Here is a 21,510-nt window from a genome sequence, read left to right as displayed (position 1 = left end):
TCAGATCCTTGTATGTTCCTTAGGATGTCAGTCAGAGGCTATCTTGACTTTCTCACCATGTGGCCCCTAGCCATGGGATAGCTCACAACATGGCATCTTGCTGCATCAGTATTAACAAGGGAGATTCTTCTAGCAAGATAAAAATGATAGCCTTGGAAATTCCCTGGCTGTCCAGTGGTTAGGGCTCTGTGCAGGAGGGAACGAGTTTGATCTCTGGTTAGGGAACTAAGATCCCACAAGCTGTGTGGCTAAAAACAAACAAACAACAAAGAAAACAATCTTATCTAACATAAACATGTATATCCTTCACTTCTGCTGTATTCTCCTTGTTAGAAGTGAGTCATAGGTCCTGCTCACACTCAAAGGAAGGGAAACACACGAGGGTGTACCACCAGGAAGTAGGGGTCATGGGAGCCGTCTTAGAGTCTGCCCATCTCAGGATCCAGGATTCAGATACTGGCAATTTGTTGCCAGCTCTACTGTTTATCTTTCTTAGCCCCTTTCTTCACATACAAAAAACGGAAATAGAGTAATTTTCTATCTCTTTTCTTAAGAAAATCAAATGAGGTAAATTATTTTGCAAAGTACTCTATAGCGATCTATTTTTTGCCTGTTTTAAGATCTGTCTTAAGTTCCGCCTCCTCCAGGAGTCCTTGCCAAATCTGGTCCCTATAACAGGAACTGCTTGGCCCCGCTTATAGTTTATATGGAATCATAGGCTTTTATGTTTTTATGTTTCAGTAATGAAACATTCATGATTCTCTTATCTGTTTGGTAAAACAATAAGCAGCTAAGGACAAGGACTTTTTTTTCTATAAGTGATTAAGTAGCTACCTTTTTTTAGTGCTTAGGATGTATCAGGGACTCTGAGAGGCATTTTATTATTTGTTAAATTTTCTTGTCCTTTCAACAACCCTTTGAAGTAAGTTCTACTATTGCTCTCATTTTATGGATAAGGTAACATGACTCAGGCTAAGTAATTTGCCCAAGGTCACACAGCTAGTTAGAGGTGTCTGACGCGAGGAATGGACTTCTTACGTGCCTCATATGCTACCTCTTTTATATAGTCTAGAGGAGTACAGTGTAGAAAGTGCTTGCTCGTTTTAGCCTTTGGTAAATGGAAGTGAGCTTGTACACTGAGAGAAGACTGAATCGGATACATATGGAGAAGTCAAGATGGGGGGCAAGTGAACCCTGGTATCACTACCTGCTTCTTGGTTTCCCTGGTGGGTGGATAATCACCATGGCTACCAAATGGCCATGTTCAGGGCAGTCTTGAACTGGGGATCAAAATTCAAGATCAGAATCTCTGGTAAATCACAGTACTATGAAGTTTCCTGCAAACTGGTTATTTCTCATGGTTCTCATCACCATGAGAAGATGTATTCTCAGGAAATCCGCTCTGAGCTCTGCTGGGCTCTCCCTTTAGAGTGTTCATCATTGAATACTTGAGTGACTCACCCACATCACAGTGCTAGGGCCGTACATTCCAGGACTCCACAACATAAATCATCTGTGAGAATTCACTTCCAGTTCTGGGGACAGGACCCTTGGGAAAATGAAGCAAAAGGCCAGAAAGAGAGAGTGACCAAGAGTGGCTTGGTCATGCTTAACCTAAACCTTGACCTTCAGCAAAGTAGAGAATTAAATAACTCAGGAAATATTAGATGTTCCACCAGATGTTCTTTGGACTTGTATCTTCTGTCTATTTGAACAGTCCCACTCTAACTTCAACTTCATTCTTTGTTGTTGTCATTTCAGAATGAAGCCAGGGCCAAATGGTCTGCCTTTTATGAAGAACAGTCCAGGATGGCCAAAACTTACTCACTCGAAGAAATTCAGAATCTCACACTCAAGCGTCAGTTGAAGGCCCTTCAGCAGAGTGGGACCTCAGTGCTCTCGGCGGAGAAGAGCAAACGAGTATGTGACATGCTAGCACTGATCCCAAGAACGGAAATACTGGAGAAATCTTAAACATTAGTATCACTCAGGGCTGCTTACTTTATCTGCAAACCTAGCAATGCTCACAATAGAAAGAGCGCTGTGCCTCGGTGGGGTGTTCACATAATTTATCCTCCAAATTGGGATCCTTTTGAGAGTGAAGGGGGACACTGGTATGTTAGGACACGTTGTTAAACTAGGATTGTCAGGGCTCTGCGGTCTATAGATACAGTGACAGAGGTTGCCTTCCTCAGGACCAAGCACTTAGTCCGTGTCTGTGCTTCTCAAATGCGAGTGATTTTGCCCACCAGGGCCATCTGACTATGTCTGGAGATAGTTTTGGTTGTCACAACTGTTGAAGGGTGTTATTGACCTCTAGTGAGGAGGGATGTTGCTAAACACTGCAAAGCACAAGGAAGCCCCCAGTGACAGTTGTCTGGTCTAAAATATCAGCAAGGCCTAAGCTTGAGAAGCCCGATATGTCATCTCATCCTCCGCCCCTTTCATTCTTGACTGTCTTCTGCAACTTCTTTAACATGTGGCTAAACCACCCCAGCTCAGACCACTTTAGGGATAGTCGAGTCACTTCTTTCTAAAACATCATTTCCATATGTGGGTCCCTCTAAGTAATGGCAAGATTCTTCCTCCATTGAGCATAGAGTGATTTACTTCCACTTTCTACCTCCTTCTGGAGCCAAATGGCTGTCTCCTATAATAGTCTTCAAATAAAGGAAGGCAGATTTTTTTTTTTAACTATTTGAGGCTTTTTCCTCTAGCCTAAAACATCCTTCCATCTGTTGATTTTTCCTTATACGATGGTTTCAAGTTCTCTAACCAGTCCTGGCTGCTAGCTTCATTTTGTCAGTATCCTTGGACTGAATGCAGCCCTCCAAGTGGGTTAATGTCTGCATGAAAGGGAGGAGGGGTATGACATCCTGTTCTTCCAAGACACAGCTCTAATGTGCCCCCTCTTTGAAGCCATTCCTGAATTTCCAAGTTACTAAATTCAACCACTTCCCCCCATACTGCCACATCACTGTTTGGTGACAGTTGTAGCACCTGTCACTCTGTTATGTAATCACTGATTTCATGACTCACTGTAGCATGTTTGTGGGGTTCTTAAAGACCAGTGACTTGTTCATGTCATAATTATCAGAGTGTGGGACATAGTAGATGTTCAGTAAATGTGCACTCAGTGAAGCCTGAATGGAACAACAAATGCATTACTCTGCATGTGTAGGCAAGAAACATTCTTGGGATTTTGGTAGATGTGGTTTTTTTTTCCAGTCACTACACATGTATTTATCATATGCTTATAAGGGCAGTCTGTGCTAGTTGATGATGGGAAAATTTAACTGAGATATTCCAACCCTACATAAAAGAAGATACTTGGCCAAGAAGATGTGAACTTCTATATTTTGAGGCATAAAAAAATTGCATGATTGAAAGGACATCTCTACATTAACATTCTCTTTTGTATATCTTCCATTTTTAACATTGTTTATTATCTTTAATTTGTAGCTGAACACGATTCTAAATACAATGAGCACCATCTACAGTACTGGAAAAGTTTTGGACCCAAATACACAGGAGTGCTTAGCACTTGAACCAGGTAGGCCATTAATTTTGAGCAGTGATTATAAAATTTACTTTTTTTTATTCCAAGCTTTAAAAATGAGATTAACACCAGATGATGATGTTGTGCCTTTCAGATGGACAATCCAAAGAGGGAAAAATTCCAAATGTGTGTGTTTTAGCACACGGATGCTCTTTTAAGTTTTAACAAAACTTCACTATAAGTAATTAGCCTCCAACTAATAAAAAAAAATTTAAAAAATTAAAAAAATAAAAAAATAATCAGAAAGAATGTTCAATCAAAAAAAAAAAAACTTCACTATAAATCCTGTCACACTCAAGTAGTTTAATTAAGTTAGTAGTTCAGTGATCTCAGTGGTTTATTTTCTCCGCAGAATTATTTTGAAGCTCTTATAAGGGTGAGGACACAAAATGGATTAAAGATCTAAACGTAAGACCAGAAACTATAAAACTCCTAGAGGAGAACATAGGCAAAACACTCTCCGACATAGATCACAGCTGGATCCTGTATGACCCACCTCCCAGAGTAATGGAAATAAAAGCAAAAATAAATAAATGGGACCTAATTAAACTTAAAAGCTTTTGCACAATGACGGAAACTATAAGCAAGGTGAAAAGACAGCCTTCAGAATGGGAGAAACTAATAGCAAATGAAGCAACTGACAAAGAATTAATCTCAAAAATATACAAGCAACTTCTGTAGCTCAGTTCCAGAAAAACAAACGACCCAATCAAAAAATGGGCCAAAGAACTAAACAGACATTTCTCCAAAGAAGACGTACAGATGGCTAACAAACACATGAAAAGATGCTCAACATCACTCATTATCAGAGAAATGCAAATCAAAACCACAATGAGGTACCCTTTCATGCCAGTCAGGATGGCTGCTATCCAAAAGTCTAGAAACAATAAATGCTGGAGAGGGTGTGGAGAAAAGGGAACCCTCTTACACTGTTGGTGGGAATGCAAACTAGTACAGTGGAGAACAGTGTGGAGATTCCTTAAAAAACTGGAAATAGACCTGCCATATGACCCAGCAATCCCACTGCTGGGCATATACACTGAGGAAACCAGAATTGAAAGAGACACGTGCACCCCAATGTTCATCGCAGCACTGTTTATAATAGCTGGGACATGGAAGCAACCTAGATGGCCATCAGCAGACAAATGGATAAGGAAGCTGTGGTACATATACACCATGGAATATTACTCAGCCATTAAAAAGAATTCATTTGAATCAGTTCTAATGAGGTGGATGAAACTGGAGCCTATTATACAGAGTGAAGTAAGCCAGAAAGAAAAACACCAATACAGTATACTAACGCATATATATGAAATTTAGAAAGATGGTAACGATAACCCTGTATGCGAGACAGCAAAAGAGACACAGATGTATAGAACAGTCTTTTGGACTCTGTGGGAGAGGGCGAGGGTGGGATGATTTGAGAGAATAGCATTGAAACAAATCATATGGGAAACAGATCGCCAGTCCAGGTTCGACGCATAAGACAGGGTGCTCAGGGCTGGTGCACTGGGAAGACCCAGAGGGATGGGATGGGGAAGGAGGTGGGAGGGGGGTTCAGGATGGGGAACACATGTAAATCCATGGCTGATTCATGTCAATGTATGGCAAAAACCACTACAATATTGTAAAGCAAATTTATAAAAAAAATAAGGGTGAGGACATGAATGAATCATGAGATTTCATTGAACAACTTTATGACCTTGATATTTGCCAGCCTTTCAATTCTTTACAAATGAAAATTTCTAAAATGCATGTTTATTTCCCTTTGGGTGCTTTGTGATAATAGGTTTGGATGACATAATGGAAAACAGCAGAGACTACAATCGGAGGCTCTGGGCTTGGGAAGGCTGGAGGGCTGAGGTCGGCAAGCAACTAAGGCCATTGTATGAAGAGTATGTGGTCCTGGAAAATGAGATGGCAAGAGCCAACAGTAAGTTCGCTGGGCTGTGGCAGTTCTGAACTCCCTACAGGGCTGTGGGGCTATTTCTTATGAATTACCAAGCCTGCCCTTTGATATAAGGGGTATCCCTAAATTAATCACCTGCTGAACAATTCAGGTTACATGTCTCCAAGAGGAGACCACTAGGGAATAAGGAAAGGTGAATTGACATTCTACAGTTTAAAGGGCTTGAGAGCAAGACTAAGTTATCAGGCCTCAAACAAATCAGTAGTCTGGGAAGGGCTCAGGCTCCTGAGGGTTCTAAGGTAGTCTGTGGATGGACAAATTCTATTTACCAGAAAGGATGAGAGACAGAGACACTGTCTCTCCTTTAAACTTCCATCTGGCCACAGTTCATTCTCGAAGGTCATTTGTGTGATTACCTCAGAGTGGTGTCCCAAAAAGAAACAAATCAGAATACTTTAGGCTGGAAACTGTGGTCATCAAAATCTTAACATGGGGAGGAATTTCCATATCTCTCAAGTTATCCTCCTGCCTGTATAATGAGCTGAAGCCGTGGCATTGTGAATAAATTTACGTTTTGGTCATTCACTACCTCCTGGGGTTGAAGAAGGGAAAACATTTTTCGTCTGTTCTTTCTGTGTTCCACTGCCACTTAAGCTCATATTCTCAAGTCAGAGGCAAACTGGAGACTGGAACCCATCGTCACATCCTTCCATCCAAATATTTACTTCTCTCCTCATCTTCCTGATCATTCATTGCCAAGGAGCATGTAAAAATTAAAATTACTAAAATACATTTACAAAGTTTATTAGCTGTTATCCTGACCCAAGCTTGTGTTTCTTGATAACGAGATGCTGCATGAAGCACAGAGATGGGCTGTGTATATTAGAATTTGCCAACAAACACAGGCCCACTGTGGCCATGTCCAAGATGGGTTGGGTTACAGTTGAAAATATAAGGCCCTAAACAAAATGAGAATTCCAAGACCCAATCACATGTTTTAAAGCTAAAGATGCCGACTGACCTATGGAGAAAGTAGAGACCTGGGGTTAGGAGACCAGGAGTCCGCCTCTCACCCTCACCAGTTGTGTGACCTTGGACGAATCCTGTAATCAGCCAAGAGCCAGCTGTTACCCAGGACCGTGGGGATTGTAATACTGACCATCTTGTAGAGTTTTTGTGCTCATTAGATGAGATAATGAATTAAATTTCAGACACATTAGCTAGTGTTATTCATTTGTATCCCTTTGAGCTGAAGGCTAATAAAAATGTGACAGGTCTTTGGATTTTTTTTAACCTCTCAGGAAGGCTAGTCTATGTATACTGTGCTTTATCTCTTCCTTTCCAGATGTTCTCATTTTCTTCTTTTTAAAACAGATTATGAGGACTACGGGGACTATTGGAGAGGGGATTATGAGGTGACTGAGGCAGGGGACTATGACTACAGCCGTGACCAGTTGATGAAAGATGTGGAACATACCTTTGCAGAGGTAATGAGACACAGAAGTTCACATATTATATGATTTTTCATTTATATTAAATGTGCATAATCGGCCAAACTATAGAGAAAGAAATCAGTTCAGTGATCACCTGGGGCTGGAGGTGGGAATGCAGTTGACTGCAGATGGGTACAAGAAAACTTTGGGGAATATTGGAAATGTTCTAAAACTGAGCAGTAGTGATGGTTGTCCAATAGTATACTTTTATTAAAACTCACAAAACTGTATACTTTAAAATGGGTAAATTTTATGATATATAAATGATACTTCAATTTAAAAATGAAGGAAGTAGGTAGCATCTTAAAATGAATATATATATTTTTTGCATCTGCCTTCCAAGTGGGGCTTCCAAAGTGGTGCTAATGGTAAAGAACCCGCCTGCCAATGCAGGAGACATAAGAGATGCGGGTTTGATCTCTGAGTGGGGAAGATCCCTCAGAGGAGGGCATGGCAACCCACTCCAGTATTCTTGCCTAGAGAATCCCATGGTCAGAGGAGCCTGGCAGGCTGCAGTCCATGGGGTCGCAGAGTCAGACGCAACTGAAGCAACTTAGCACGCACACCTTCCTTCCGTGTGGTGTTTGTAGCCCTCCAGATGTGTTCACTGTTTTATGCAGTGGAACTAGTCATCCTCTATATCTGGTAAGAAGGAATGCTTTCAAACTCTTCAGAATATTTCAGAGGAGAAGAAATTAGAATTTAGGGTAATTCTACTGTCTAAAGAAGCCCCTATTTTTAGTGTTGGGGATTGGAAATTGGAATAGGCTATTCTTGGTCTTAAACTCTCTTCCTGGGCTTTTCAGATTAAACCATTATATGAACAACTTCACGCTTATGTGAGGGCAAAGTTGATGGATACCTACCCTTCCTATATCAGCCCTACTGGATGCCTCCCTGCCCATTTGCTTGGTAAGAAATTTGTCTACTTTGCTCTTTGTTGTTTCCACCAATAAGGTTGTTATTTTGGGGTGAGGCCCAACTTTTGAAAAATTCTGTGAATGAAATTAGTAACATTATAGAAATCATATTTTGAAAGCACTGTCTTCAACAGAAAAGTCATTTTAAGTAGTCCTCTATTGCATTACTTTATACACAGAGAGTTGTTTTGTTGGCCTCAACCCATAGATAAAGGGGTTATTTAAGATCCCCAGAGGATGAGAGTGAAAATGGGGAAAATGTTTTTGTTTTGTTTTTTAAGATCCTCAGGTTTATTTTTATTTTTTAATTTTTTGGGCTGTTCTGGGTCTTCCTTGCTGTGTGCGGGCTTTCTCTAGTTGCTGCATGCAGGCTTTCTTTAGTTGTGCTGCATGGGCTTCTCTTGTTACAGAGCATGGGCTCTAGGCACATGGGCTTCAGTGACTAAAGCTCATGAGCTCTAGAGCGTGGGCTCAGTAGTTGGGGCACACAGGCTTAGTTGCCCTATGGCGTGTGGAATCTTCCTGGACCAGGCATCAAATCTATGTCCCCTCCATTGGAAGGTGGATTTTTAACCAGTGAACCACCAGGGAGGTATGAAATTAAATTGTATTATTCAACTTGATTGGCTGACCCTTGAGGTGAGATTTTAGCATCATGTCATCAGAGGAAAGAAGCTTAGTTGGTTGGGAGTGGTCAGGGGTGAGAGAAAAGCTATCTAAAATTAAGATATAGCCTGAGTGAAAGCTTCCTAAGTTGATTGTTCAACTGCAACAATGTCTTTTGCTGCAAAGTACTTGGTTTGGAATCATATGGGTAACCAATGAAATCCTCCTCATGAAGAAACCTGCCTGGCTTAAGAGGAGGAACGGTCTTCAGAGAACTTGGGATCCTTCTATAGAGCTTTAGTAGACCAGGCAAGACCTGGGGCCCTTTCCTGAACTCCCTTATTCCTCGCCAGAGAGTGATCACCCTCCCTCCCCACTCCCTCACCCTCAAAGCCTAGGCCAAATACAATATTGTAAAGTAATTAGCCTCCAACTAGTAAAAATAAATGGAAAAAAAATAGTAAAATAAAATAGCTGTGTTTGGAAAGTTTATGTCCTGCATACATAGCAGGCCTACCACAGGCAAGCTCAGCTGCTAGTAGCTGATTCTCTATAGGCAAGCCTCTTTCTTAGCAGGAGGGAATCTGGACAAAGGAGCACTGGGGACTTTTTTCCTCTAAAGCAATATATAAATACTCTCTACAGTGTCTTTGGCAGGCATTCTTTGGTAATTCATTTTCTGCTTAAACCTGTCTGGCGTGAGGTGGCTCTTGCTTCCTTCCAAAATAAACTCATCTATCACTACATTGTACCAATTATAAGAAAGTCCTACGTTATGTGGAGGTGAACCAACACCCCTCTCATGCCTCCCATTCATTCTGCCTAATTCTGTGCTCTGAGGTTACCCAGAATATGTCCACTCTTCTTGCACAAGATGGCCTTCTAGAGATTTGTAAACAACCATTGTCAAGGTACAGCATAGTTCCTGGCACAAGAGTATGTACTCAGTATATTTTACTATTATTCTTGTCATCATGTATACACTATTTTCTTCTTTTATGTTAAATATCCTACACAGACTTTCAACCATTCTTTAAAAATCTCACTTTTCTACTTGTTCTCATTTGGACAAGCAAATAAATAAAATAAAACTTTATTGATGTCCCTCTTCAAATATCATGCTTAGAACTGAGCAGTTACTCCAGATGAGGTTTGACCAACATAGAATAAAGATGGTGCTGTGACTTTCTTTGTTCTAGACACTGTAATTCTATTCATTTACCTTAAGGTGACATTTGCATTATGGAAGCCACGTCACACTGTTTGTTGGATCTCTTTTGGTCTTTTACATGTGAGCTGTGTTTCAGCCTGATGTCGTATATCACATATTTCTATAATAGCTATTTCTTTACAGTTGAAGCATAGGACTTTGCATTTATCTCTATTTAATTTTATCTTTTAAAACATGAATTTGTTGGCATATTCTTCAGGTAGTTATTTTGCTCCATTCCTTTGGTGCCAGAATTCTGGTCCTGCTGCTACACTGATTTTTTTTTCCAGATCCATTTTCTTTTTTAGGGTTTCTGGCCTTGGAATCCAGTTGAACATTTGTTTGAGATGTTTGAAAAGCCACCCAGTTAAGATTACTATAGTATAGTAATAAAAGTGGAACTTAGTTACTCGTTATTAGCAGAGTTTCCTGAGTGATGATCCTATATGCTCTCTTTTCTTTTCCATTATAGTTTATTACAGGATCTTGAATATAATTTCCCATGCTATACAGTAGGACCTTGTTGTTTATTCATTCTATATATAAAAGCTTACATCTGTTAACCCCAAACTCCTAATCCATCCTTCCCCCATTCCCTCTTCCCCTTAGCAACCGCAAATCTGTCTATATGCTCTCTCTTAAATTCAATATCAGATTACTAACAGTTTAATTTGTAGTATTTTGTCCCATGGATGAGGAACTATATAAACTTATTTCTAATCTATAGTAGCTATGATGTCCTATATATTTAATACATTGTGCCTTTGAATTGTGATTTAAAATGAAAGAAACAGGGATGATTCCCTAACAAGCTTTGCCTCATCACATCACGTCTTGCCATTTTAACCTTTTAGATGAGACAGCAAAAGAAGGGAATGTTGAAAATATAAAATAAGAGAAGAGGAAAAGAGGTAGTGAAAAGGAAGTGCAGGAACTATTGAGTTGGCCAAAAAGTTCATTCATGTTTTTCTGTAACATCACTTTTTGGCCAACCCAATAAATTAAATCTAAAATACTCTATGGCCTGTTTACCAGTCCTACCTCATGTGCTATGTAAAATCATGTCTATACTTCTACTATCTTTATCACATATTAACAAATCTTTTTTTTTAATAGGTGATATGTGGGGGAGATTTTGGACAAATCTGTACTCTTTGACAGTCCCCTTTAAACACAAACCAAGCATAGATGTTACTGAAAAAATGGAGAACCAGGTAGGAAGAAGACACCTTGAAAACTAAGTCCTCAACCTCATTCCTTTGTATGCTACCTTTCTCTTCTTATGTTATAAAGTCATGTAAATGAGAAAAATTTCAAGCTATTTTAAATTTATTTCTTATGTAGGTGTCTTTTCATAGAAAAGTAGTTTACAATGACAGTGAAATCAAGCACCTAGAATAAGTATGGCATTGATCTTGCTGAGAGGAACTAAAAGTGGAGATGACCTGGTTTTCCATTAAGCAATAAAATGAGGAATTGTGAACTTATGATTCTTTCTAAAATTAGTCATTGCTATGTAGTTAGTAACCTCTATGAATAGGGGGAAAAAAGGATATCTTTAGGAGATTTTTGCATATTAAAAATCATTATTGTTAAAGATACCATAAGAGTCTGCAATGGTTTGCAAAGAAACTTTTTGTTACCATCTTGGAATAATTGTTTTAATTCTCTGTGTTCCCTTCCATTGATGAAAGCATATGATAGTTGTAATTATGTGTTTTTCTTTATTGAGCTAATACTCTACAATTCTGGGTAGAATCTATAATCATACATCTATTAGCTGTGTAAAATTTTTCCAGATCGTTGCACTGTGATTTACGTTAGTATTTATGCATTGCTTGTGACCAGTTTTAAATCTGTAAGCAACTACGCAATGAACTCCTTCACTTGCATAACATATTCCTGAGATAAGTCCATAGCGGAAAGAAAACGTGAAGCTTCAAGAGCCCCCAAATTCCTGCAGCTGTTCTAGCCCCATTTTACAGTTGAGTAGCAGCAAGGGCTCATTTTTATGTACCTCCATAGCCTGTCTACGGTGTTTTCACACCTACCATCTCTCCTAATATTATGTTTACAACAAATCTATGAGACTCTCAGGGCAGATATTGTGATAGTTCCATGTCGTAGGTGAGGAAACTGAGGCTTGGATAAATGATTCACCCAAAGTCACAAAGACAGTCAGTGGCAATTAAGGTTGGAACCCAAAATTTGCAGTATTTCCAGTCTGGTTTTCTACCCATTCGTTCTTCATTCAACCGATATTAACTGTGCTTGCCAGTCTACACACTTTTAGTATATGTTCATTTTCCTTAAGAATACCATAGTCACCAATAGCAGTATTGTCTGACGTTAAGCCTTTAAAGGCAAAAAAACAATCCATAGTGTCTCTTTACCCAGTTTCATATTTTCATGGCGGACATGGGAGAAGAAATTGACTGGTTTTTAAGATCAGAGGAAGTTTTCTGTGTCACTAAAAAGTGATTCATGAACTATCTGCCAGTTATACAAATTTAGTTTGACTGATGTATGGGCCTAATCTCCAGAGAAGTCTTGGTCAGCTCCAGAGATACTGGTTCCCAGAAAGATTTGCTGAATGGCAGGCACCTTCTGCTGCCCTTCTGCAGTTCCAGAATATTCTGAAAGTTTAGGTTCCTATACAGACTGTGAAGCCAAGGCCCAGCTACCCATTGGCCGCTGGGTCACATGTGGGTCTTTTTTACTTCGAAAGCATGTGACTTCATGTTTGCTTTATTGTTTGTGTCTTCCTCTGATACGAACACTAATAATCCCCAGCCTAATACTGGGGCCTTGTTCACTGAAAGAACTCAATCAAAAGTTGTTGTCTTGAGTTGAACAGTTTTTAGCAAAGAGAAGGTCATTACTACTTGTGTTTATACCTGGAACATAAAGAATAAAGGCAGAAAAATTCATACATAGTCACAGTCTACTCCTGACATTTTAATGCACTTCTTCATTAAAATTATACTATATAAGTGTTTTACATATTTTATCTTCTCACTATTATTTTAAAAAATCAATAAAAATTCTTTATAAATTCAATCTATTTAGGTTTTCCATTCCACAAAGGCATCATTATTTATTTAGCCATTCTGGAGGCTGTTTCTACTTTTCCCTCTATTAAAAATCATTTTGTAACACTTATACAATTTGTCAAATATATTTTAATTGAAAAATAGTAATAAAAATCATTTAAAATATAATTCTTTGACCTAATTTCTGAGAATTTCCTAGGTTTGTTCCCTAGAGACTGGATTACTGAGACAAGCTGTCTTACTACTGATTACTGTGAAAGCTGTCTGTACATGTTACCAAATTGCCTTTCAGAAAGGCTATGTCTTTGTACATACCCAACAAAAGAATGCTGTGATTTTAATGCTACAATTAACTGCTGTTCTTTTTTTCCCCCAGTCCTGGGATGCAGAAAGGATATTCAAGGAGGCCGAGAAGTTCTTTGTGTCTATCGGCCTTCCTCACATGACTCAAGGATTCTGGGACAACTCCATGCTGACTGAGCCAGGCGATGGCCGGAAGGTGGTCTGCCACCCCACAGCGTGGGACTTGGGGAAGGGTGACTTCAGGTAGTGAGACTGACATTCACACTGCCAATACTCGAACGGGAGACAACGGAGGGATGAGGATGAATTTGGATTCCTTGTCTGCTTCTCTGAGCACTGAAGAGACGAGTGAATTTTCCTTGAATAGAGGCTGGGAGTCCATGAGACCACATCTGGGTTTCCGAGGAAAAGGGGATTGTCCTCAGGCCCTCAATTGCACCTTTAGACAGTTTACCTCGTCTGAAATAATATGCACTCATTAGAGTTTCATGGTCACAAGTATGGTGGTTCCCCCATTAGGAAGGGCTTGGTGCGAAGATTTATGGAAGATGGAATATATGAATCAGACATTAATCCCCCCTCCCTGTTTCTTTCTTTTGAGTGAACTAAGACAAGTGGATAGAAAATCTGGTATGTATCACAGGAGAAACACAGAGAGTACTTAAATCGTCTCTTTAGGCTTTGCAGGTCTCTGCTGCAACTACTCGTGTCTGCCCTTGTGGCATGAAAGCAGCCAGAGACGATACAGAAACAAGTGGTTCGGGCTGTGTCACAGTAAAGTCTAATTTATCACAACAAGTGGCCAGCTGCAGGCCAGAGCTTACTGACTCCAGTACTAGGGTAAGGTTGGAAAGTGAGGAAGTGTATATAAGCTTCCTAGCACAGGATCTTACACACAGTAGACATTAAGTAAGTACCTATTCTTATAATTGTGTCAAAGAGAATAGAAAAAAACCAAAGTTAGAAAAAGAGGTCATATTGGGCGTATAAAGGAGATTGAGTTTGTTCCTGAGCAGTGGGAGTCCCTAAAGGGTATTTATCAGGGGGATGGTGTGTTCAGAGTGGTGGGAAAAGGACAACACCTACTGAAATACGACCCCTCCACTCACCTGCCTGAAACTGCTCTTGCCAAGTTGAAAAGGACTGGTATGTAATTGCCAAATGCAGTCTTTGGGCCACAGCAGCATGAGGCAGTGTTGGTTGGTTGTCTTTGACGTGTTGTTTTTCACTAGTGTCTGCATTGTCCTCCCTTCCGGACTTCTTTGACTTCTCTCTCTGTCTCCTTTTCCTCTCTCCACCCTGTACATCCTGGGACCTCCTGGGGTGTTGTCCTTGGCCCTCTTTCCTTGCCATCCTACACTAGCTTCATGGGCCATCACATCCACTCCCCTACTTACATGCTAATGATTCCCAAATGTCAATTTCTAGCCCCCCCTTTTTTTTTTTACTGCTTCTCTGTCCTAACTGTCCCCAACTGCTGGCTGTGTCCCCATTCTTTTCTCGAGCCATCCTCATTGAGCACTTCTAGGAAGGTCAGTTCTTGTCCCTTCCTGCCATCTACCTGGCAAACTGCTGTGCTTTAATCAAGGTCCAGCTTGCTCATTGCATCTTGAGTCATGCCATTCCCGGTGCTTCCAGAAGACTAGGCCTGCATTTACTCATCGTTATGGCTAAGGCCATGTCTGCTGATCACTTGTAGAGTACTTGCCTCAGAGTTTTTATAGTAGAAGACTCTGTTTGTCTTCCTTTCTATTAGTCTGTGAGTAGCAGGAAAGGATTCAGCCCTGCCCATCACTTTATATTGAGCACCTAGAACAGTTTCTAGAACATATAAGGTAGGTCCTCAAGATTCATTGGTCAATAAATCTTGGAAATGTGATCCATGCTATAGAAATCCCATATAACTATTATGATGAATAAATGAAATTCAGTGAGGTTCACATTAATCTTGCCCATTTTTGTTCAGGATCAAGATGTGCACGAAGGTCACAATGGATGATTTCCTGACAGCCCATCATGAGATGGGACACATCCAGTATGACATGGCATATGCTGCACAACCCTACCTGCTCAGAAATGGAGCTAATGAAGGTTTCCATGAAGCTGTTGGGGAAATCATGTCACTGTCTGCAGCTACACCTCACTATTTGAAAGCGCTTGGTCTTCTGGAACCTGATTTTTATGAAGACAATGGTATGCACATTTTTCTCATGGCTTCTTTTGGGTATTCTTTAGTCTGACATGGGCAAAGGTATTTATTGCCATGCATAAGATATATTTAATTTTTGCCATATAAAATATAATGTATTTGTGGGTAACTGGGAATTGCTTCTGGTTAAAAAAACAGTATATAACATAACATGCCAACTTTTGTTTTTGTGTCTTTGAGACGAGGTAACTAAGTGAGTGATCTTGGGACTCTAAGAATCATTTAGCAGAAAACTTTTATTTTATCTTACTTGTTGTTGTTGTTTTAGTCACTCAGTCATGTCCAACTCCTTGCGACCCCATGGACTGTAGCCCACCAGGCTCCTCTGTCCATGGAAATTTCTAGGCAAGAATACTGGAGTGGGTTGCTGTTTTCTTCTCCAAAGGATCTTCCCCACCCAGGGACTGAAACTGTGTCTTCTGCATTGGCAGGTGGATTTTTTATCACTCAGCCACCAGGGAAACCCAGAATATTTTTTAAAAGATGCTAAAACAGACCCACAGAACTGAAGTGCCTTATCCAAGGTCATCTAGCTAGTTAGTGTCAGAGTTCAGATTGAATTCCCCCAGTTCTAGGTAAAAACCTCAATGATGGAGCTAGAAAAGATTCTAAAAATCACTTTGTAGAGGAAGCAAGCTGAAGGCATGAGAGGGAAAATAACTAGCCCAAGGTCAAAAAACAACATGGCAGAACCAGAACCAAAGACCTAATCTACAACTTTTCCCATAATATTATGGGAATATTATGGGAGTTCTTAAGGAGCAGGTGGTAGAATACAAAGATTGGAAGAGATGGAAACATTGTTTTTTTTTCATCTAGCTGAAGCATGAATTTGTCCCATAACATCCCCTCAGATCCAGGCCATCCTTCAGCATCTTTGTTCAAGGCAGCCTTTTTCTCTTTGGATGATCTGGACTTGATGGAACCCAACAAAATTCATAAGATCCAGATTTTTTTTTTCTGTGACGATTCTTTCTTGTAAAAGAAGAACACTTAGAGCCAAATATGTTCCTCTTTCCCATGTTTTTCTCTCCCCTCATTTTAGCCATTTGGGACATAAACATCAGCTCTGCTGACCAGTACATTTAGTCAATGAGGTCAAGGTCATAAGCTCCATCTTTGTTTGGGCAGTTCACTTTGCCTTGACTTCTGACTCCACACCTTGATGATCTCACAAGCACCTGGGAGTAGGTCACTGTAAAGCCTTCGTCATGTCTGAAAAAGTATAAGCACAGACCCAGTGGGTAATAGACAAGTAGCAGTATCCTCCTAGACACTGCAACAGAGGAAAGGGGTTTCACAGTAACCACACCTGTTGCCTAATTTTAAATTATCATTCTCAAGTCAATTCACAGAAAAGTGTTTTATCATTTTTTAATATTCCTTGACAGCAGGCAAGGATGATTGAATCACTGGTTTGAAAAACTCCTGCTTCTTTCCTTGGCTCTGCTCCTGATCTGTGAATTATATTTGACAAAATAAAGTCCTTCATTCCTTCTTTGTCTCTTTCTTTCTCCCTCTCTTCGAAGCTTTCTTCTTCCAAAAGTGTTTACTGAGCACTTACTATGTGTAAATCATTTTTAAAGACACCAGAGATACAGTGATGTGCCAAATAGATAACAGCCCCCTGGTTGCATTCCAGTGAGCTGCATTTATACAGTAGGCATCAGCTCCACTGTCCTTTGACCGCACTGCTGCTGCTGCTAAGTCGCTTCAGTCATTTTCTACTCTGTGCGACCCCATGGACAGCAGCCCACCAGGCTCCTCTGTCCACAGGATCCTCTAGGCAAGAATACCAGAGTGGGCTGCCATTTCCTTCTCCATTTACACCACTAATAAAGGATAAATGAAATAATATAATTTGTTAAAGCATTTTAAACTCTTGTAAGGAAGATATTTCTAAGGCCTGAGGAAGCCTTACAAATAGGTGTGAAAAGAAGAGAAGCGAAAAGCAAAGGAGAAAAGGGAAGATATACCCAATTGAATGCAGAGTTCCAAAGAATATCAAGGAGAGATAAGAAAGCCTTCCTCAGCGATCAATGCAAAGAGATAGAGGAAAACAATAGAATGGGAAAGACTAGAGATCTCGTCAAGAAAATTAGAGCTACCAAGGGAACATTTCATGCAAAGATGGGCTCAATAAAGGACAGAAATGGTATGGGCCTAACAGAAGCAGAAGATATTAAGAAGAGGTGGCAAGAATACACAGAAGAACTGTACAAACAAGATTTTCACGATCCAGGTAATAGTGATGGTGTGATCACTCACCTAGAGCCAAACATCCTGGAATGCGAAGTCAAGTGGGCCTTAGGAAGCATCACTACGAACAAAGCTAGTGGAGTTGATGGAATTCCAGTTGAGCTAGTTCAAATCCTAAAAGATGATGCTGTGAAAGTGCTGAACTCAATATGCCAGCAAATTTGGAAAACTCAGCAGTGGCCACAGGACTGGAAAAGGTCAGTTTTCATTCCAGTCCCAAAGAAAGGCAATGCCAAAGAATGCTCAAACTACCGCACAACTGCACTCATCTCACACGCTAGTAAAGTAATGCTCAAAATTCTCCAAGCCAGGCTTCAGCAATACGTGAACCGTGAACTTCCAGATGTTCAAGCTGGTTTTACAAAAGGCAGAGGAACCAGAGATCAAATTGCCAACATCCGCTGGATCATCAAAAAAGCAAGAGAGTTTCAGAAATCATCTATTTCTGCTTTATTGACTATGCTAAAGCCTTTGACTGTTGGATCACAATAAACTGTGGAAAATTCTGGAGGAGATGGGAATACCAGACCACCTGACCTGCCTCTTGAGAAATGTGTATGCAGGTCAGGAAGCAACAGTTAGAACTGGACATGGAACAACAGACTGGTTCCAAATAGGAAAAGGAGTATGTCAAGGCTGTATATTGTCACCCTGCTTATTTAACTTATATGCAGAGTACATCATGAGAAACGCTGGGCTGGATGAAGCACATGCTGGAATCAAGATTGCCGGGAGAAATCAATAACCTCAGATATGCAGATGAGATCACCCTAATGGCAGAAAGTGAAGAAGAACTAAAGAGCCTCTTGATGAAAGTGAAAGAGGAGAGTGAAAAAGTTGGCTTAAAGCTCAACATTCAGAAAACTAAGATCATGGCATCCAGTCCCATCACTTCTTGGGAAATAGATGGGGAAACAGTGCAAATAGTGTCAGACTTTATTTTTTGGGGCTCCCAAATCACTGCAGATGGTGATTGCAGCCATGAAATCAAAAGACACTTACTCCTTGGAAGGAAAGTTATGACCAACCTAGATAGCATGTTAAAAAGCAGAGACATTACTTTGCCAACAAAGGTCCATCTAGTCAAGGCTATGGTTTTTCCAGTAGTCATGTATGGATGTGAGAGTTGTATTATAAAGAAAGCTGAGTGCTGAAGAATTGATGCTTTTGAACTGTGGTGTTGGAGAAGACGCTTATAGTCCCTTGGACTGCAAGGAGATTCAACCAGTCCATCCTAAAGATCAGTCCTGAGTGTTCATTGGAGGGACTGATGTTGAAGCTGAAACTCCAATACTTTGACCACCTGATGCGAAGAGCTAACTCATTTGAAAAGACCCTCATCCTGGGAAAGATTGAGGGCAGGAGGAGAAGGGGATGACAGAGGATGAGATGGTTGGATGGCATCATCAACTCAATGGACATGGGTTTGGATGAACTCTGGGAGTTGGGGATGATGGACAGAGAGGCCTGGCGTGCTGCAGTCCATGGTGTCGCAGAGTTGGACACGTCTGAGCAACTGAACTGAACTGAACTGAAGGAAGATATCAGTAAATTTAAAGTTCATGGTACTTCTGATTATCCTGGATAATCAGAGGAGGGAGGCTGTTTTTTCTTTGTTTTTTTTTTTTTCCTCCCTGGTTTACTGGCTTTTGGCCACATCTGTTTAATATCCGTTTATTTAGCAAAGACTCACACAGGGCATCATGTAGCAGATACCAGTTTAGGTATACAGTCTTGAATGAGACATTGACAGTAACTGCCTTCATGGAGCTTACAAGAATAAACAGTATGACTAGGAAAGCAGATGAAATAGCCCTACTTAGCTCTGACAAGAGGTAGTTAAGGAAGGCAACTGAAACTAATGCAAAAAAGATTTATTTAACCTATTCTATCCAAGGCTTCACCCTACCTCAAATCCCTCAGCTGAGAAAATGAATAAATATGTATTATTATGTCCACTGTCAATATTTCTCATGTGATCATGCTTATAGTAAGTATATCTTGAGGAATAATATCTTGAGATTAGGAAATTATTGAACACAAAATGTCTACTGTCATCCTCATCTTAATATTTATCCTTTCTCATTTTCCTTTCAGAAACAGAAATAAACTTCCTGCTCAAACAAGCACTTACAATTGTTGGAACTCTACCATTTACTTACATGTTAGAAAAGTGGAGGTGGATGGTCTTTAAGGGTGAAATTCCCAAAGAGCAGTGGATGCAAAAGTGGTGGGAGATGAAGTAAGTCAGTGAATATGCATGCAATCAGTAAAATGTTTTCTCATGAGTTTGCTGTTTATTTAAAAACATCTAATTGGCCTATATAGACACACACAGACTCACATTAACTACTTGCTTTTTATTAAGTATCCATTTGGGTGCCTTCTCAGATAATATTTCCTTGGCCTTGCCTACCCCCTCAAAAGCAGGGTCAAGTGACGAAATTTCTCATGCTCTATCTTTTTACATGTTGAGGCACCCATTAAACTCTGATATTATTTAGGAAGTAATCAATGTGTTCATTTTCATTTTTTATTTTGTCCATTCTTTGAAACAAAAATTAATAACCCCGTATTTTAGGTAGGTAAAGCACCAGGGATCCAAGGCTGATCGTTTGCACCAGGGATCTGAGGCTGATCGTTTCTGATGTTCTCTTTGACTTCCAAGAGCTTTTAGTTTATGGAGGGATGTGGAAAATGAAACCACTGCAGTGTGTTGAATTGTGATGGAGGGTGTGAGGATCCATGAGCATCCAAGGGGAGATCCAAAGCCCTGGCCAGTGAGTCAGATGAGGAGAGGCATTCAAGCTGAGGTTTGAGAACAATGTGGGAGTTAACCAGGTGTACGTAGAAGGGAAAGGAGAGAATTCCAAGCAAGTGGGAGCCTGCCGCATTTGGGCAACGGTTGGTGATGCCTTTCAATAGTTTCAGTGCTACGTCATTCATCACTATATCCCAAGTGCTTTGCACAGGGCCTGGCTCAGACAAGTATGAAATAGTGATGAAAGTACTACTGAAGAAGATGGAAGAAAAGCGATCTCCCCACCATATTAGTCAGACTCCTGTTAATGATTTTTCTTTATTTTTCCTTTTTGGAGAGAAGATCTACAATTATAATATTTAGCCCCACATCCGTAAGTTGAAGTCAATGCCACTATTCTGCTAAGATTCTTTCTGTTGACATAAATCCTCCTTGGAGGAAGGAGACAGCCTTTCTAATAACTGTCTCTAGCATTTAAGTATTACCAAAATTATGTCTTTCATGATCCCACAATCAGAAAGGACAAATGTATTCAAACAATGTCAAATACATGGATTCTGTACCTTTTTATCCTGATTAAATTTTTGACCTCTTTTAGTTTATTTCCAAAGGTACATGGAATCAGGCCCTTAAAATGATTTGTTGTACTCTATTCAGGTAATAAGTCCACATGAAGTCTTTTCTTAGCATTGGGGATTGTGGCTGGCCCTGGAACTATAAAGATGACCAGAACACAGCCCTGCCCGCTAGGTGCTGAAGTTTCCAGGGCAAGAAGGAGCTGTATGTGAATAATTATAAAACAGAGAGAGAAATGACAAAGGAGGCAGAGCTGGAGAAGGCCTAGGGAGCTGGAGGGCTTGCTGTGAGACAGGTGCTTGGGGTCAGGGGCAGGGCTCATAGACGAGGGGGCATTTGAGCTGGCCTTGAAGAATCAGTGAGGTTTCAATTTTAGAAAATTCTGCCTACCAGGAGCCCATAAAATATGGTGCAGGAGAGGAATTTTTAGGACTTTCACTGTATGGTTTTGGTCACATAATACACTTTATGAAATTGGTGTTTTGATGATACAGCTATTTTTCAATGGTATAGACTGGCTAAATTAACAAAAAACAGAGATGATTACATGATGGGCTTTTTTTTTCATGATGGGCTTTATTCTGTAATTCTTTACACTGTTTCAATTTCACCTGACAAAAAATTCCAATAGAAATGCCATTGGCTGATAGCA

The 21,510-nt window shown here is 40.2% G+C and overlaps 1 protein-coding gene across 1 annotated transcript in view; it reads left to right on the top strand.

The window, feature by feature from the left end:
- ACE2 (angiotensin converting enzyme 2) overlaps positions 1-21,510 on the top strand; it is a 45,615-nt gene that overhangs the window by 10,597 nt on the left and 13,508 nt on the right. The window contains exons 3-11 of the mRNA XM_043458543.1: positions 1,762-1,920; positions 3,463-3,553; positions 5,349-5,492; positions 6,843-6,955; positions 7,768-7,873; positions 10,814-10,911; positions 13,127-13,296; positions 15,020-15,246; positions 19,619-19,763. Of these exons, the coding sequence (XP_043314478.1) occupies positions 1,762-1,920; positions 3,463-3,553; positions 5,349-5,492; positions 6,843-6,955; positions 7,768-7,873; positions 10,814-10,911; positions 13,127-13,296; positions 15,020-15,246; positions 19,619-19,763 (1,253 nt within the window). The remainder of the gene's footprint in view (positions 1-1,761; positions 1,921-3,462; positions 3,554-5,348; positions 5,493-6,842; positions 6,956-7,767; positions 7,874-10,813; positions 10,912-13,126; positions 13,297-15,019; positions 15,247-19,618; positions 19,764-21,510) is intronic.

Source organism: Cervus canadensis, chromosome X (assembly GCF_019320065.1).
Source record: "Cervus canadensis isolate Bull #8, Minnesota chromosome X, ASM1932006v1, whole genome shotgun sequence".
In the NCBI taxonomy this organism is placed as follows: domain Eukaryota; kingdom Metazoa; phylum Chordata; class Mammalia; order Artiodactyla; family Cervidae; genus Cervus; species Cervus canadensis.
This window is presented reverse-complemented; position numbering and strand designations above follow the sequence as displayed.